At 48.7% G+C, this 17,952-nt stretch overlaps 1 protein-coding gene across 1 annotated transcript; it reads right to left on the bottom strand.

Moving 5' to 3' along the window:
* Positions 1-25: 25 nt before the first annotated feature.
* Positions 26-16,198, bottom strand: PLK1 (polo like kinase 1). The gene is made up of 10 exons (XM_002826241.6): positions 12,172-16,198; positions 11,246-11,414; positions 10,426-10,570; positions 9,316-9,409; positions 7,404-7,623; positions 2,755-2,910; positions 1,647-1,724; positions 999-1,153; positions 715-897; positions 26-531 (listed from the first exon to the last, which is right to left on the bottom strand). Exons 1-10 carry the CDS (start codon positions 12,577-12,579, stop codon positions 328-330), a joined length of 1,812 nt encoding a protein of 603 aa, XP_002826287.1. The 5' UTR covers positions 12,580-16,198; the 3' UTR covers positions 26-327.
* Positions 16,199-17,952: the final 1,754 nt, after the last annotated feature.

The raw sequence follows: 17,952 nt of genomic DNA, 5'->3' as shown, positions 1-17,952 counted from the left end.
CACCCCTCAGGAAATACAAGAAAAAGAATATTCACATCTGTTTAATGTGCATAAAGCCAAGGAAAGGACAGTTCCGAACTCAATAGAAATATTCTGTACAATTCATATGGTGGGGTTGAGGGGGAGGGGACAAGGCTGTAGAACCCACACCCGAACATGTACAAAAATAACTTATACAGCAACCCCCACCTGCAAGGATGATGCAGCTCTGCCCAGCCACCGGGGCTGAGGGGCACACTGCAGACATGGCACTGCGGGAGCCAACCAGTATGGGCCCCAGATGCAGGTGGAGTGAGGAGGGCAGCAGTCCGGAGGGGAGGGCGGCTATTAGGAGGCCTTGAGACGGTTGCTGGCCGAGCGTGAGCTCAGCAGCTTGTCCACCATAGTGCGGGCATAGCGGAGCCGGCTGGCCAGCTCCTTGCAGCAGCCGTACTCCTCCAGGAGACTCAGGCGGTACGTGCGGAAGTCCCGCTTCTCGTCGATGTAGGTCACGGCTGCCATCAGTGGGCACAAGATGAGCTTGGTGTGATCCTGCAAGAGAAGAGCGGCAGGGGTTGGCGATCCCAGAGGCCAGTGTATGTTAGGGAGTAGAAGGAAGACACAACAGGTTATAGGTACCTGTGCCGCTCACTCCACACTCAACTCACATGGGCCACTGCCAGGCATGCGGAGCCTACCCCAGCTCTCTCCTGCCCCTGGTGACCTCCAGCTCACCTGGAAGAAGTTGATCTGCACGCTGCCGTTGCTGAGGTGCAGGATGATGGCGCTGCGGGTGCGGAACCAGGTCCGTAGGTAGGGCAGCCGGGCGAGCTCATCACCTTCACGCGGCGTGATGTTGGCACCTGCCTTCAGCAAGTGCTCGCTCATGTAATTGCGGAAATATTTAAGGAGGGTGATCTGGATGAAAAGTAGGTGAGGGGTTCCAGAATTAGAGTCTGATCCTCCAGCACAGGTCCAACTTCCGCAACACCACGCCCCATGGGCCGGACGGCACTCACCTTCTTCATCAAGGAGTTGGGATGGGAACTCACGGTGAGGTAGGACTCGGTGCCGTCACGCTCTATGTACTGCAGGCTGTCACCATCATTGTAGAGGATGAGGCGTGTTGAGTCATTGAAGAGCACCCCCACACTGTTATCACAGAGCTGATACCCTAGGGATCAGTGGAGAGAGGACTCAGAAAGGGGGAATAGAAAGTGGGGAGTGGGACCGGGCGTGGTGGCACGTGCCTGTGATTCAGCACTTTGGGAGGCTGAGGGAGGAGGATTGTTTGAGCCCAGGAGTTTGAGACCAGCCTGGGCAACGTAATGAGACCCCATCTCTACAAAATATTTTAAAAATTAGCTGAGTGTGATGGTGCACGCCTGTAGTCCCAGCTACTCAGGAGGCTGAGCCTACAGTGAGCCATGATTGTGTCACTGCACTCCAGCCTGGGCGACAGAGCAGGACCCTGTCTCTGGGGGGGAAAAAAAAAAAAAAAAGCTGGGGAGTCGGGGAGCACTGGGAGCTGGAAATGGGAGGCCTGGGATGGAGAGAGGAGGGCACTGAGAAGAGTACCTGGGAGCTCTAAAAGGCCAGAACCTGTAACAACTGAAAAGGTCACCTGGCTGTGCCTGAGTCACCCACCTGTTCTGGAAGAAACCTACCAAGGCCGTACTTGTCTGAATAGTCCACCCACTTGCTGACCCAGAAGATGGGGATGCAGGCAGGATCCTCAGCCTCCTCTGAAACAGAAACAGACAGACAATTGGTCAGGACTAGCCTCTTCCCCTCTGGTCCACACATGTGGCCCACACCAGGGAACAGGGAAGCCTGCTGGGCACCCCACCTGGGCTCAGTTGAGAGGCCTAGGGCCCCAGAGAAGAGCAAAGCAGGGCCTCTGCTGCCAACAGGCTCAGACAAGCAGCAGCACAGACATCTCTGCAGAGAAAGTCTCAGCACAGCGCACCAAGTTCCACTCACTCCTTCATTCCACTGACCTGTTTACTGAAGGCCTGCCGTGCCAGGCACTGTCGCAGGTACAGTGAGCAACAGACAAAACCCCAGCCTCCACGGAGCTTACACTGTGGTTGTAGGGGCAAAGACTAATCAATTTAAGTATGGGCAAAATATCAGTGACTTCTATCATGGTAAGAGTCACAGACATCTAGTTTTCCAATTTGGAGTAATTAAGAAACTGTGAAGACAGAAGCCAGTTGCAAACACATCAAAATGTTACGTTCAGTGCATGCAACAAACCCCTTACTTTACATCCAATAAACAAAGAAGGACATGTTGGACTATGTTGGGTGAGAAGTGTTATGGAGAACTATGCAGTGGGTAAGGGGATGAGAAGCACCAGCAGAGAGGCCAGGGAGATGCTCACAGAGCCGACATTGGAGCAGACACTTGAAGGAGGCCACAGTGTGAGCCATGTGGTATCTGGAAGAAGTGCTTTCATGCCAGGACCAGGGAGAAAGCCCTGAGGCTGCAGTACATCTGGGTCTTATTTCAAGGGTCTTGAAGAAACAATAGGAACTTACTGAGCAAAAGAAACAATGTATGAAGGTGGCACATCGAGGTGCTAGAGTAAAAGAAGAAAAGAAGGCAGGAGCCACAGCAAGCAGGGCCTTGGATATCAGGAAATGGGGAAACCAATGGTCCCATGGAGACAGGGCCTGGACAAGTCACCAGTGCTTTGTTGGCCAAGGCTCCTCCTGCCTTTTCCAGATGCCCCAAGCAATCCTGCCCCGCCCACGGCCCCGCAGTACCCACCTTGCCTGACCAGCCCACGCTCCGAGGGCTTGGAGGCATTGACACTGTGCAGCTGCTGCAGCATGTCACTGAGGTGGCAGTCGACCACCTCACCTGTCTCTCGAACCACTGGTTCTTCTTTTTCCCGGGGACGCTCAGGCAGGGTGTTCTCCAAGCCTAGGAAGGTGACAAAAACAGGGGCGTTGGGAAGGGCACAGGACTCCCCTGCCACAGCTGAAACTCTTCCGAAAGAAAAATTTTCTTAGCTACCACTGCTTTGGGGAAACTGATTCAGTGCCTAGTTATTAGAGCAGCAGCTGCCATGCTCAGGTGACAGGCACATAGTGCTCACTGTGAGGCAACAGATCTTCAGAAGCTGTGGCCTCTGACCCAACGGTGTGGCCCTGCAGGATATGACCTGCCACTCAGGCAAACAGCTTGAAGGCACCAGCAGCTCAGAGCTGCCCAGCTTCGAGCAAAGAATGGAAAGCATCTTCAGCATCCAGGCAGATGGAAGGGCTGAGTAGTTTAGTTCATCCACAGAATGGATTCAGTAGGCATTTAAATAAAAACACAAGAAATTTTTTTCCACCCCAAAATTTGCTTTATATGCTTATTTATAACCAAAAAAGCTTGAAGAGATAACATGAAATTTTAACGCTGATTATATCTGGGCAGTAGAAACACAGATTATTTTTATTGTCTTTTCCTTATTTATTCCCCCACCAACATGTGCTAATTCTCCTTGTATAATATAAAATGTTTAAGTTTTCAATTAAAAAACGATGTCATGATAGGGACTTAGGTATGAAATAATAAGATATTAGGGATTTGCTTTAAACACTCCAGCAAGGCCAGGCCCAGTGGCTCACACCTGTAATCCCAACACTATGAGAGGCTGAGGCAGGTAGATTGTTTGAGCTCAGGAGTTCGAGACCAGCCTGAGCAACATGGCAAAACCCTGTCTTTAATAAAAATACAGAAACTAGCTGGACATGGTGGCACACCTGTAGTCCTAGCTACTTGGGAGGCTGAGGTGGGAGAGTCACTTGAACACGGAGGTGGAGGCTGCAGTGAGCCATGATCTTGCCACTGCACTCCAGCCTGGGCAACAAAGCAAGACTGTCTCAAATAAATAATAATAAATAGTAAATAATAATTTTTTAAAACATCAGTAACAAAAAGGGCAGGAGGCTGGAATAAATAAAGTAAGTCTGTCCAAGTGTTGATAACTAGTAAAAATAGATGAAACATGGGACTCATCATACAGTTCTCTCCACATTCGGGTAATTGAAAATTTCCTTAAGTTTTTAAAATGCTATATGAAAAATTAAAACTGAAAGAAAAAAAATAGGAGTCTGAGGCAGGAGGATCACTTGAGCTCAGGAGTTTGAGACCAGTGTGGGCAAGACCTCATCTCTACCAAAAATTTAAAAATTGGTCAGACTCGGTGGCACATGCCTAAAGTCTCAACTACTTGGGAGGCTGAGGCTGCAGGATCACTTGAGCCCAGGAGATCAAAGCTACTGTGAGGTACGACTGTGCCACTGCACTCCAGCCTGGGAGACAGAGCAAGACCCTGTCTCAAATTAAAAAAAAATAAATAAAAGCAGAGAAATAAGTAATCCTGTAAAATATAACCCAAAGAATAAAATATCCATGAGTCTATTTCAGACATAACCAAATAAATAAATCAATGGGAGAGAAGGAACAGCTCTTCCTTACAGAAGAATTCCAATTATTAAATGCAGAAAAAGTGAGGAAAAGAAAAATTACCATTAGAACATCACTCTAGGCAGGGCACAGTGGCTCACGCCTGTAATCCTAACACTTTGGGAGGCCGAGGAGGATCACTTGAGGGCAGGAGTTTGAGATAAGCCTGATCGACATAGTGAGATCTTGTCTTTACAAAAAAAAATTTTTTTTTTTTTTTGTTTTTGAGACAGAGTCTCGCTCTGTTGCCCAGGCTGGAGTGCAGTGGTGAGACCTCGGCTCACTGCAACCTCCGCCTTCCAGGTTCAAGCGATTCTTGTGCCTCAGTCTCCCGAGTAGCTGAGATTACAGGTGCACACCACCACGCCCAGCTAATTTTTTGTATTTTTAGTAGAGACAGCGTTTCACCATGTTGCCCAGGCTGATCTCGAACTCCTGAGCTCAGGCAATCCACCCACCTCGGCCTCCCAAAGAAAAAATTTTTTAATTAGCTGGGTATGGTGGCACATGCCTGTAGTCCTAGCTACTCTGGAGGGTGAGGTAGGGGGACTGTTTGAGCCCAGGATGTTGGGGCTGCAGTGAGCTATGATTGAGCCACTTCATTCCAGCCTGGGTGACAGCAAGTCCTGAGACCTGTCTCAAAAAAAATTCCTGCAAGGTATGTAGGTATGTAGGAACTCTGGGGATTTTTTTGTTGTTGCAACTTTTCTGTATAAGCCTAAAATTATTCCAAAATGAAGTTTAAGAAAAACCAATACCTAAAAATTGAAAACTGAAAAATGAACTGAAGTTGTACATCAAATTGGTGATATATCCACAGAGAAAAAAAGTATTTCAAGTGACTTTTTAAAACTATGTATCCTTAGTGAAATATACTTTAAGGACAATTGGAATTGCAAGAAAATAAAATATCATGTAATAATAGGAACTCATATATGTTGAAAATTTTAAGTATATTAATGTAAGGGAACAAGATTTTCAGTTTAAGAGAAAAGAAATACAAGTATAAACCAAAGAAATAAAAACAGATTAATATTGTGTCTGAATCAGACACTTAAAAATTACCAAAAGAAAAGCAGTAACTCCCCAGTGGAGAAGATCACTATAAGACAATATGTATCAATGTTAAATTTCCTGAACTTGGGAATTGTGCCAGGTACTATTGTTATGTAAAAGAATCTGTTTTTAGGAAGCATACACTGAAGCATTAAGGGTAAAGTGTAGGACGTGTACAACTTTTCAATGTTCAGAAAAAAGAGGGCAATTGATAAATGTGAAAAAAAGTGTTAACTGGTGAATCTGGGCAAAAGGGGAGAACAGGAGTGTGTTTTTGGTCTCTGCTACCTTTTTCATAAACTTGCAATAATATCAAAATAAAATGTTTAAAAATGTGTGATTCAGAAATACCATCATAGACTCAGTGTCAGTCTTCCCCCACTGCCACAAATGCAGTCCTAATTCTGTTCTCTGAAGAAACCTAGAAACAATGACAACCTAAGCAATGGCATGTGGGTTTTTGATTTTTAAGAAAATGTCCATCTTTTTTAAGAGAAGTATTCTGAAGTTTATATGGGTATAAAATGGCAAAGTGCCTGGGGTTAACTTTAAAAAATACTTCAAAGGAACAAAAATAAATAAATGAAGCAAACTTGACAAAATCCTGATAACTAATTATTGAATCCGGTAAGTATGAGGGGATCCATTACATTATGCTCTATATGTGTACTTGAAAATTTTCATGCTGGCTAGGCGCAGTGGCTCACACCTGTAATCCCAGCACTTTGGGAGGCCAAGGTGGGCAGATTGCTTGAGCTCAGGAGTTCGAGAATAGCCTGGGCAACAAAGTGAGAACCTGTCTCTACAAAAAATACAAAAAATTAGCCGGCCATGGCAGCACATGCCTATAGTCTCAGCTGAGATGGGAGGATGGCTTGAGCCTGGGAGGCAGAAGTTGCAGTGAGTCAAGATCATACCACTTCACTCCAGCCTAGGAGACACAGCCAGACCCTGTCTCAGAAAAAAAAAAAAAAAAAAGCTGGGTGCGGTGGCTCACGCCTGTAATCCCAGAACTTTGGGAGGCCGAGGCAGGCGGATCACGAGATCAGGAGATTGAGACCATCCTGGCTAACACGGTGAAACCCCGTCTCTACTAAAAAATACAAAAAAATAGCCGGGCATGGTGGCAGGCGCCTGTAGTCCTAGCTACTCAGGAGGCTGAGGCAGGAGAATGGTGTGAACCTGGGAGGTGGAGCTTGCAGTGAGCCGGGATCGTGCCACCACACTCCAGCCTGGGTAACAGAGCGAGACTCCGTCTCCAAAAAAAAAAAAAGGAAATTTTTATGATTTTTATGTTTGTCAATGAATCATGAAAAAGTGGTGTTACAAATTTTTTTAAAGGCCAGACGTAGCAGCTCATGCCTGTCATCCCAACACTTTGGTGGAGGTTGGAGGATTGCTTGAGCCCAGGAGTTCCAAGACCAGCCTGGGCAACATGGCAAAACGCTGTCTCTACAAAAATTAGAAAAATTAGCCAGGCATGGTGGCGCATGCCTGACAGTCCCAGCTACTTGGGAGGCTGAGATGGGAGGATCGATTGAGCCCTACAGTTGAAAGCTGCAGTAAGCTGTGATTGTGCCTCTGCACTCCAACCTGGAAAATAGAGGAGAGATCCTGTCTCCAAAAAATTAAATTAATTAAAGTGATTTGAAAGAATTTTTCAGGCTTGGCATTCAATCCATTTTCTTCTTCCTGGGCATGGTACATTTATCCAGCCATGGTAAGGTCAGTCTTTCCTGGCAGGGCCAAGGAGCAGATGGGCATTGGAACCACGGATTGAAGGACAGAGGTCTGTCCTACTCCACGCCTGAGCTCTCGGGGCCAGGGACTAAGCCACACACACCCCTACAACCTGGGCTTTCTCTGGGGGGTCTGCTCTCTTACCCAGACCCTTGTTGTACCTTTATTGAGGACTGTGAGGGGCTTCCGGTTGCTGGGGTCCAGGCTGCTGGGAGCAATCGAAAACCTCGGTGGAATGGTCAGGCAGGTGATGGGGAGACGGGCAGGGATATAGCCAGAAGTAAAGAACTCGTCGTTAAGCAGCTCGTTAATGGTTGGGCGGGCAGTGGGATCTGTCTGAAGCATCTTCTGGATGAGGGAGGCGGCCACGGGGTTGATGTGCTGGGGCAGAGAGAGGGACAGCCATAAGCAGAATGTGAAGGGGACCCGGAGTACAGTACGGCCTCAAAGGGGCTGCAGGTCCCCAGCCGACATGCAGCCCCCAGTCTCAAATACACCACAGGTCAGTGGTTCACAACTTGGTTCAATGAGAAGTTCTCTACTGTCAGCTTTACTAAGCACCATTGACAGAAGGGTCAATGGACTGTGTCCTAGCACCAACTCACTTTCCTAGCACTCACTATGTGCCAGGAAAGCATTCTAAGCACTCTCGCGTTTAGCTCACTTAGCCCTCACCAACACATCTAAGGGATGGGGATCTATCATCATCCCTTTTTCGCAGAGGAGGAAAGTGAGGCACAGAGAGGGTGAAGGCCTTGTCTAGCTAGCTTGATTCCATGCTGTCTCTGACAGTGAACTGACACTTTGTGATGGATTTACTATGTCTGTCCTTATGGTGACAGGCCTCTTGGCTTCACACAAGGACACTACACTTCAAACTGGCTGTGTGCTAGGCTTCTGCAGGAACCAGCTATTCCTTTAAATGTATTTCTGTTGGTGGTTGTGAAAATGCACACCACGGCCGGGCGTGGTGGCTCACGCCTGTAATCCCAGCACTTAGGGAGGCCGAAGCAGGCGGATCACGAGGTCAGATCGAGATCATCCTGGGTAACACGGTCAAACCCTGTCTCTACTACAAATACAGAAAAAAGTAGCCGGGCATGGTGGCGGGCGCCTGTAGTTCCAGCTACTCAGGAGGCTGAGGTGGGAGAATGCCGTGAATCTGGGAGGCAGAGCTTGCAGTGAGCCAAGATCGCGCCACTGCATTCCAGCCTGGGCGATAGAGTGAGACTCCGTCTCAAAAAAAAAAAAAGAAAATGCACACCACTATGCCATTAGGAAGCCCTGGGATTCACAGTGATTCATAATTCTGAGAGCGCTCACCACATGCAAGGCACTCTGTGAGGTGCTCCAAGGCAGGAACTCCACTTTATAGATGGAAACTATGGTTCAGAAGATGCAGGCCAGGCTGGGCACGGTGGCTCACGCCTGTAATCCCAGCACTTTGGGAGGCCAAGGCGGGTGGATCACCTGAGGTCAGGAGTTCGAGACCAGCCTGGCCAACATGGTGAAACCCCGTCTCTACTAAAAATACAAAAAAAAAAAACAAAAACAACCAGGCGAGGTGGTGGGTACCTGTAATCCCAGCTACTTGGGAGGCTGAGGCAGGAGAATCGCTTGAACCTGGGAGGTGGAGGTTGCAGTGAGTCGAGATCATGCCACTGCACTGGGCAACAAGAGCAAAACTCCACCTCAAAAAAAAAAAAAAAAGATGCAGGCCATTTGCCCAATGTGATCTCGCTAAGTGGCAGAATCCATATGAATTAAGATAAACCATTTCTAAAGCTTATGCACTTTTGCCTCCTACTCCTTCCCGCCTCGTTTTTTGCTTTTTACACAACTTTCGGGTTACCCAATCTCTTGAGAATCTGCCAACCCTCTCCCCCTAGAAAAAATGCTTATGTGCACATACATGTCAAGTTCTGTATGCAATTTCAGACACAGGCCCTCTCAAGCTCTGTGGCTACCTTAGAGGTGGGATAGACCTATTTCTGGTCCTAGGATATTGCTGGGCTCCATAAACAGCTTCTGGGGAAAACAAAATAAATGTAAACTTAAAGCATCATTAGTCACCTTGGGAATACTGTATTCATTCTTCTTGATCCGGAGGTAGGTCTCTTTTAGGCAAGAAGTCTCAAAAGGTGGTTTGCCCACTAACAAGGTATACCTGTAAGCACAAGGTAGGATTTGGCACCAGTCTCCCAGCCACAACCCAGACGTAAGAGAAATCATCTCAGGGTCAGAACAAAGGTCAGGCATCCTCTGGACACTCACTCTAACTCTGGGGCCCCTGAAGACAATCCCCAAGTCCACTGAGCAGCCCCAGGAGCCATGACATTGGCTAGAATAAGCCCTCAGCAGAATACACGTGGTGAGACCAGGATTCTTAAGGGCCAGTGATTTTTTAGCTATAGCCTGTGGTTATCTAGGACTCTGTGCAAGGGCCTCAGAGGCTGCCTGTCATGCAAAACAGGTCAAAGGGCTACCTGCACTTACAGAAGCAGCTCCACCTTTAGCAGTTCTGTACTTAAGTCTTCAAGTTTTCATTTGAAAAATCCCCACTGCAAAGACGTATGAAAGCCATTGCTACAACTCATTCCTAACTCTCCAGTACCTAGGCCCAAAACAAGAAAGATAACACCTGAAAAGGCCCAAGCCTCTGCCTGCCACCAACCACTGCTGATGGTCTCAATCCAGACAGACCACTGGCACCTCATCTTTCCATCTGTAACTCCTGGCCTAATTTCCCCCACCATGCTAATGCTCATCAGTGTTTAAGACCTTATTGTGCATGGGAATACCAAGGGACCTTGTTAAAAATCCAGATTCTGATCCAGTAAGTAGTCTGGGTCCTGAGATTGTGTATACAAGTTCCCAGATGATGGTGATGCCGCCCTGTGGACAACTCTAGCTGAGGACTACAGTAAGGTTGTGGAGACTCTCCCTCCTCCTCCTCCTCCTCCTCCTCCTCTGTACCCACAGCCTAGGCTGCAGAAATCCGACAGGGTACACCAGTGACAGGGAACGATATGGCAGTTAGGCTTTGTTTGGGGGTGACTTATCCCTTGGAGTAGGCTTTCTGTAAAGCAGGCCGAAAGGTCCACAGAAAAGGTCGGCCAGGTAGGATGTCCCAAAGTTGCCCCTGCTGAGACCAGGTAGGTCCAGAGACAACTCCCAACTTACATGATACACCCAATGGACCACACATCCACCTCGAAACTGTGCCCTTTCTTGCTCAGCACCTCGGGAGCTATGTAATTAGGAGTCCCACACAGGGTCTTCTTCCTCTCCCCATCATATTCGACTTTGGTTGCCAGTCCAAAATCCCCTGGGACAGAGGGAGGAAGAGTGGGTACTTAGATGCCAGCCTCTGACATCTGTCAATGCAGAAGGCTAGTGAAGGTTTGACCATCCAGAACCAGGGCCATCTGATCCCACAAGCCTCTGCTCCTTGTATGTAGCAAGGCTTGCCCAGGAATCTTCCCGCCATGCTGACACCAGGGAGGTGCCTCCAGTGACACTTCTCACCCCTCCTTTTAGAAAGGGGCTATGCTTTGAAACAGGAACTGACAGGGATAGTAAAACTCCAAAGCCTTCAAGGATCAAGCAAGTTAACCTCCAAGACTTGGCAAGTCTGTGAAGAAGTAATAGGGAGGAATAGAGACTGTGGCAAACAAGTCTGAAGGGGACAGCTGTTTTCAAGCCCAGCAAAGGGCTGCCCTAAGAAAATGCTGTCCTCGTATTACTGGAGCTTTCACCTGTTTAAAAGGAGCTCTGAATCAAACTTTTTATTCAATCAAACCTTCCAATTTAAAAAACAAAAACAAATTCAAATTCTTTGTAAAAAAAAAAGAAAAATGTTGTATTGGGGCACAAAAAAATAATGCATCTGTAGGCAAGATACTGACTTGTGGCTTCTTTGTCTCCTTCCTTTCTCCCAGCCTCCTCCAAATTCCAGCCTCCTGTAGTGATGTCAAGCACCCCTGCAGGCTCAGCAACTCACCTATTTTCACCTCCAGATCTTCATTCAGGAAAAGGTTGCCCAGCTTGAGGTCTCGGTGAATAACTCGGTTTCGGTGCAGGTACTGGCAGCCAAGCACAATTTGCCGTAGGTAGTATCGGGCCTCAGGTTCAGTCAGGGCTTTCCTCCTCTTGTGCAGCTCCAGGAGAGACTGTGGGTGGGAAGGAGAGGGCAGGAGGGATGGGGAGGTGGATTGAGGCCGGTGGGAAAGGGAGAGGGTTACCAGGCAAAGGAAGCACAAGACTGGACTCTGGACTCCCAAGGGATGAAAGAGGGGTCTTGGTGGGTTTCTCTCCTTCCCTATGCCCCCACCCCATTCCTTGTCCAGCACAACGGCATCTGGACCCTGCCTTAACACTGTCCACAACCATTCGCAGCACCCCTTCTCCTACTAGCTTACCCCCTTACCTGGGGGTCCTCTCTCAGCCCCACTCCGGAAGCTCCGAGTCCCCAGCAGCAGATCCCTCTCCTGACTCTTATCTCCCCCGGAAGGCCCGAAGTCTGGCTCCAACTAACCCCCCACCCCCCCGCCTCCACTGACCCAGCTCCACGCCAGAAGCTCCCAGGGCGCGGCATCACTAACCTGGGACTCCTCCCTGGGCACTCCAGGGCCCTAGCGTCCATTACCAGCACCCCTCCCCCCAGCACCTCGTGTCCAGAAGCTGACTTCCCTATCAGCAACATGACTCTGACTCCACTTCACTGGAACCCCCTCCTCTAGCAGCTCCAAGAGCCAAGAAGCCCTTACCAAAGACACTTTCCATACCTAAGCGGGAGGCTCCCAGCACCCTTCTCTAGCAGCTCCAAGTCCCAGGCTCTCCCTTGCTGGGCACTCTTTCCAGCAGCTCCAGGTCTGGGCGCTCCAACTGCCCCGCAGGCAGTTCCAGTTCCCCAGCAGCGACACTCACCCTCCGGCGGCAGAGCTCCAACACCACGAACACGAAGTCGTTGTCCTCGAAAAAGCCGTGGAATCCTACGACGTGCTGGTGGGCGAGGCTGCGGTGAATGGATATTTCCATGGACATCTTCTCCCTCTGGTGCGGCTTGAGCAGCAGAGACTTAGGCACAATCTTGCCCGCGAACACCTCCTTGGTGTCCGCGTCCGAGATCTCGAAGCACTTGGCAAAGCCGCCCTTGCCCAAAAAGCGGCCCCGCACATAGCGTCGCCGGCTGCGTGGGTCCACTAGGACCTCCGGGATCTCTTTCGCTGGTGGAGCCGCCGCCGGAGCTCCGGGAGCTGCAACTCCGGGGACCCCGGCTTTGCCAGGGTCGGCCGGTGCCCGTGCCAGCTTCCCTGCAGTCACCGCCGCACTCATGCTCCCGAAGCTGCTCTGCAGACCTGGATCCGAGCAGAGGCTCCGCACCGCTCCGCTCCTCCCCGAATTCAAACGCGGCGCTGGGAACGTTACAAAAGCCTGCGCGCCACTGATTGGCCGCGGGGATTTAAAATCCAAACCCGCCCGCCGCGCGGCACCATGGGAGCGCCCTGAGCAGCAGCCGCCTTTAAACCCGGACCCAGCCGGGGAAAACCTGATTGACAAGGACACCCGAACACGTGGGACAGCCTGGGAAACCAAACCCTGCGTGGATGCGGAGACCCAGCCCCGAGAGGGGAAGAATTCCTTCGGAGTTTCTCCCCTTCTCGGGCGTCCGGGAAAACTCCTGCGGTTCACTTGCGCCTCCTCCAGGAAGCTTTTACTTAAATCTTCCTCCACCTCCACCCCACCTAGAATATAAGCTCTCTAAGAGTAGGGAACTGGCACGCCAACAGGTAGTTTAGGAGAGCCTTAGCACCCGCCTCCGATGCCGTCAGCTCTCAGCCAAGCCACCCGAAATGAACTAAAATCTAAGTAAAAGTGTGCTTGCCAAACATACCTCCGTGGCAAGTCCCCTAGCCCTGCTCCTTCAAATAACTGCTGCTCCTGAGCAACTCAGGATTACAGAGCAACGCTGCTTAAAGGAGGGGCCAGGGAACAGTAGCATCGCCATCACCTGAGAGCTTGTTAGAACCGCAAAGGCAAACGTTCAGGCCCTACCCCAGACCTCCCGAGTCAGTGTCCGCCTCTCAACAAGACTGCTCAGGTGATTCCTACACATCCTGAAGTTGGAGAAGCACAGTACCAGAGCCCCCCATGATGCAACGAAGCTGTCTGGCCTGCTCGCTACTGAATTTCCCAGGGCCTAAAATAGTGGACACTCAGTTTCTTGGTCAGAGGGAGGGAAGGTTGAAAGAATGCCTAGCAAACTGGCAGGTCATAGCCAAATGTGTCTTGTGGGGTTTTGTTTGGCCTCCCCTTCCCCCCGCTTTTTTTTCTGTGACGGAATCTTGCTCTGTCGCCCAGGCTGGAGTGCAGTGGCACGATCTCAGCTCACTGCAACCTCTGCTTCCCAGGTTCAAGCAATCCTCCCGCCTCAGCCTCCCAAGTAGCTGGAATTACAAGCATGCACCACCATGCCCGGCTAATTTTTGTAATTTTAGTAGAGAAGAGGTTTCACCATGTTGGCCAGGCTGGTCTTGAACTCCTGACCTCAAGTGATCTGCCCCCTCGGCCTCCCAAAGTGCTGGGATTACAGGCGTGAGCCACCGTGCCCGGCCATTGTAAAACATTTACAGCATTTAAAAGAGGAGCTCATAAAAGTTGGGATCTGTGGCCTTTCCTGAAAAAAATCAGCTCTAGCTACTTACTCTGTGCCTACATGCTTTCAGTTTGCCACAGTTTCCAGCTACACCCGTTTGTTCTGTAGGTACTTGAGTGGCAACCCTGGAACAGTAAAATACCCAAGTTAGAAGCTCTTTCTCTGTGCCTCCTTAGCACCCTCTGATCCTTCATAGAGCCCAGCAAAAATCAACCATACTATAAGCATCCTTCACCTGCCTTGCAGCTAAGCTGAAGGACAATGAGGACAATGATGCCGTCCTTTCTGCCCCATGTCCCAAGCTCCCAGAGCAGTGCTTGGTAAAAAAAAAGGGTACTTACTAAAATGTTGGCTGAATAAAAGGAAGACTTTGAAAGATTAAGTTATTTTGTACCCTATGGTGTGAATTATTCTTTTTATTGAAATTTAATACTTACAGAAAAAAATACGTATCATAATTGTACATAGAGCTCAGTGAATTTTCACAAACTGAACAAATCTGTAAACCACACCCAGACTGAGAAAGAGAACATGACAAACACCCTGCAAGTCTCCCTTGTGCCCTGTGCTGGGGGTGCCAACACCACCTCCTAGTCTGATGATGTACTAGGAGATTCACAGACTCAGCCTGTAGTCATACTTATGGCTATGATTTACTACAGCGAAAGGCTAGGAAGCAAAATCAGCAAAGGAAAAAAGTGCATGGACAAAGTCCAGGGAAACCAGGTGTAAGCCTCCCACAGTCTTCTCCCAGCAGAGTCACATAGGACACAATTCCTCCAACAATCAGTTGTGACAACCCATGTGCAATGTTGTCTACAAGTGAAGCTCATTACAGACTCAGTGTTCAGGGTTCTCATTGGGAGCTGCTCACCTCATCCTCTACCTAACACATACGAAAATCCGACTCCCAGAAGGAAAGCAGATGTTTGGCATAACCCACATTGTTTGTACAAACAGTTTAGGCACAGTGAGCCACTCTTACCATTTAGGGAGTAATGAGAACCCTCCTGAAATCCAAGCTTTCAGATGCCAGCCAAGGGCCAGCCTTGCAAACAGGCCTGCTTTCTCATCTCTTTTCACACAGTCCATCTCCTTATTGAGGCTTCTTTACAGCAAAATTATTATCAGTAGGACCCCATGCAAAAGGGTGAGACCAACCTCAAGTATGGACCTCAGTTCTTCCTGGTAGGGGTCCTGGACTTAACCAGCTAAAATAAATCCCATTAACCATAAAGTCTATCTTAGAAAGCCAGGTGGCTTCCTCCTTAATTCCTTTTTGTTGTTGTTGTTGTTGAGATGGAGTCTTGCTCTGTCACCCAGGCTGGAGTGCAGTGGCGTGATCTTGGCTCACTGCAACCTCCACCTCCTGGGTTCAAGCGATTCTCCTGCCTCAGCCTCCCGAGTAGCTGGGACTACAGGTGCACACCACCACACCCAGCTAATTTTTTTATTTTTGTATTTTTACTAGAGACAGGGTTTCACCATGTTGGTCAGGCTGGTCTCAAACTCCTGACCTCAGGTGATCTGCCCACCTCAGCTTCCCAAAGTGCTGGGATTACAGGCATGAGCCACTGTGCCCAGCCCTTAATTGCTGTCTGAACCTTTTTTTTTCTTTCCCAACCTGACCTGAGGCATCAATTCAGGCACAGTACAACTCTGACCAGTAAGCGGAAGCTAACCCAAATGCTTTCCAGGGCTGAGGGGACATCATGAGAGTCGTGGTCATGTACAGAAGCACAGTCCCAGGGGCACAGGTGGTACCCCTGTAAACAAAGAATCTGCAATATTAGGGCACCTCAAGCAGGACATCCATTAGGCCGCACAGGTGAACAGACCTCCCACCAGGGGAACTCCTGCCCTAGTGCTTCCAGTCCCATCTGAAAAGCTCCCGGAGTCCTTGGCTTCCAAGGGACTGCCTGAAGGCAGTGAGTCCCAAACAGTTTTGCTTGTTCAGGATACAAGTTGATCCATCTCATGAGCGTGGATGACATTTGTGGGAGATCTTCATGGAAAGCATGGGAGCTAGACCCACTCTGTTGTCAGTCTGAACTCAAAGCACTCACAGCACATGGAAAGGCAGGGAATTTTCCTTCAGCAAGAGGAGGCTTCCAGGGATCAAGCCTCCCCAGGTGCCAGGCTTTAATTATTTTCTCCAATACTACAAAAACAGTCGTGGCCTGTTCAGCAATCATAACATTGCATTTTTTCAACCATCTCTTACTCTCAGCTAGGCCTTTCCTCTGGAAGGGTTGTATGTAAGAGGCACAAAAGCATTTTTGTAGATAAACTTTTTTTTTTTTTTTTTTTTTGAGACACGGTCTGGCTCTGTTGCCCAGGCTGGAGTGTGGTGGCACGATTTTGGCTCACTGCAACCTCCGCATCCTGGGCTCAAGCCATCCTCCTACCTCAGCCTCCTAAGTAGCTGGAACCAAAGGTACATGCCATCATGTCCAGCTAATTTTTGCATTTTTTGTAGACACAGGGTTTCACCATGTTGCCAGGCTGGTCTTGAACTCCTGAGCTCAAGCAATCTGCCCACCTTGGCCTCCCGAAGTGCTGGGATCATATGCGTCCATCACTGCGCCTGGCCAACATTTTTATTTTTAACTATCATCCTAGAGTTCAAGTAGATAAACGTTTTTATGCAACTTAACCAGAAAGACATTCAGAAATTGGTAATTATGTGTGGAGGGTTGAACTATGTCCCCATAAAAATTCATGCTGAAGCCTTAACCACCTACCTGTACCTCAAAATGTGAGTATATTTGGAGATAGGCCCTGAAGAGGTAACTAAGTTAAAATGGGATTGTTAGGATGGGCCCTAATCCAACCTGAGTGGTATCCTTATTAAAAGAGAAGATTAGGACACAGAAACACAGACAGAAGGACCATACAAGGACACAGTAAGAAGGCAGCCATCTGCAAGCCAAGCAGAGAGGCCTCAGAAGAATCTAAAGCTGTCGACACCTTGTCCTGGACTTTCAGCCTCCAGAACTGCAGGAAAATAAGTTTCCATTGTGTAAGCCACTCAGTTTGTGGTACTTTGTTATGGTATCCTTAGCAAACTAATAAAGGATGATACCCTGAATTTTTAAAAATTTCAAAATGTGTTTACATAATCTTCCACCCCTTTTGTCCTGATTATTCAATGAGCAGACTAGAAAAGCCTAATACCTTTCTGGAGACAGCTACATTTTAATAATCCACCTACCTTACTAAGCTGTGTGTGCTGGGAGAAAAGTGAGGGAAGTAGAGTCAGGCTGTCAGTCCACTGTTGCAAGCTGCAACTAATCCCAAAACTGAATGCAACAAGTCAACAGCAGTGAGAGAAGCCCCAGAGAAGGTTTGAGTCTGGTCTGTCAAAAGCAGGTGGAGGGGTCACAGTCCTTGCGATGTGCCCTTCCCCAGCTTGGAGCTTTTGGCAAATATTAGAAGTTAGGAATGCAATTAGCCTCTGTATTAGAGACAAAGAGCCTATCAGCAGCTTGATCTTAGATGGTCCCATTAGAGAATAAGCCCTTTTCAGCCAGGTTCCAAGACGTTTTCATAGTTTAGCACTCCATGGAGGGAGTCCTTAATCTCCAACGGCCCCAACGTCTGAGTCCTGGTCATTGAGCCTGTGTCTGCTTTCAGTTCAGCATAGCTCGTGTTGAGGCTAAAGCAGCTCAAGGCAGACAGTAGCAGGTTTCAGCTTAGAGTCAGGGCCAGGCAATTAGGATCTGGGAATTTGAGACTCTGAACAAGCCAGCTGCTTTTCTTCAGCAGCAGTGAAGGCATGCTGCGTGGCCAGACAGCTGTGGTCCAAGTGACATGCAAGGCTGCCTTTTTATCTTGTTGGTCTTAGAGTCCAATTGACCCACTCAAAAAAAATGCATATTAGACTAGACAATCATCAGCTTCTAAGGGTAGAAATTTGATTTTGACAAGGGCTCATTAGCAATTTAACTGTATTTTCATTTTCCAAACAGATTGTTTCTCTCTACATGTTGTCTCCCTCTTTCCCGAGGCTCCAATAGGCATGAATCACAGCAAAAATCATCAGTTACAGC

The sequence above is a fragment of the Pongo abelii genome, chromosome 18 (assembly GCF_028885655.2).
Source record: "Pongo abelii isolate AG06213 chromosome 18, NHGRI_mPonAbe1-v2.0_pri, whole genome shotgun sequence".
Taxonomy (NCBI): Eukaryota; Metazoa; Chordata; class Mammalia; order Primates; family Hominidae; genus Pongo; species Pongo abelii.
Note: the sequence above shows the minus strand (reverse complement) of the source record. Positions and strands in the feature narration are given on the sequence as shown.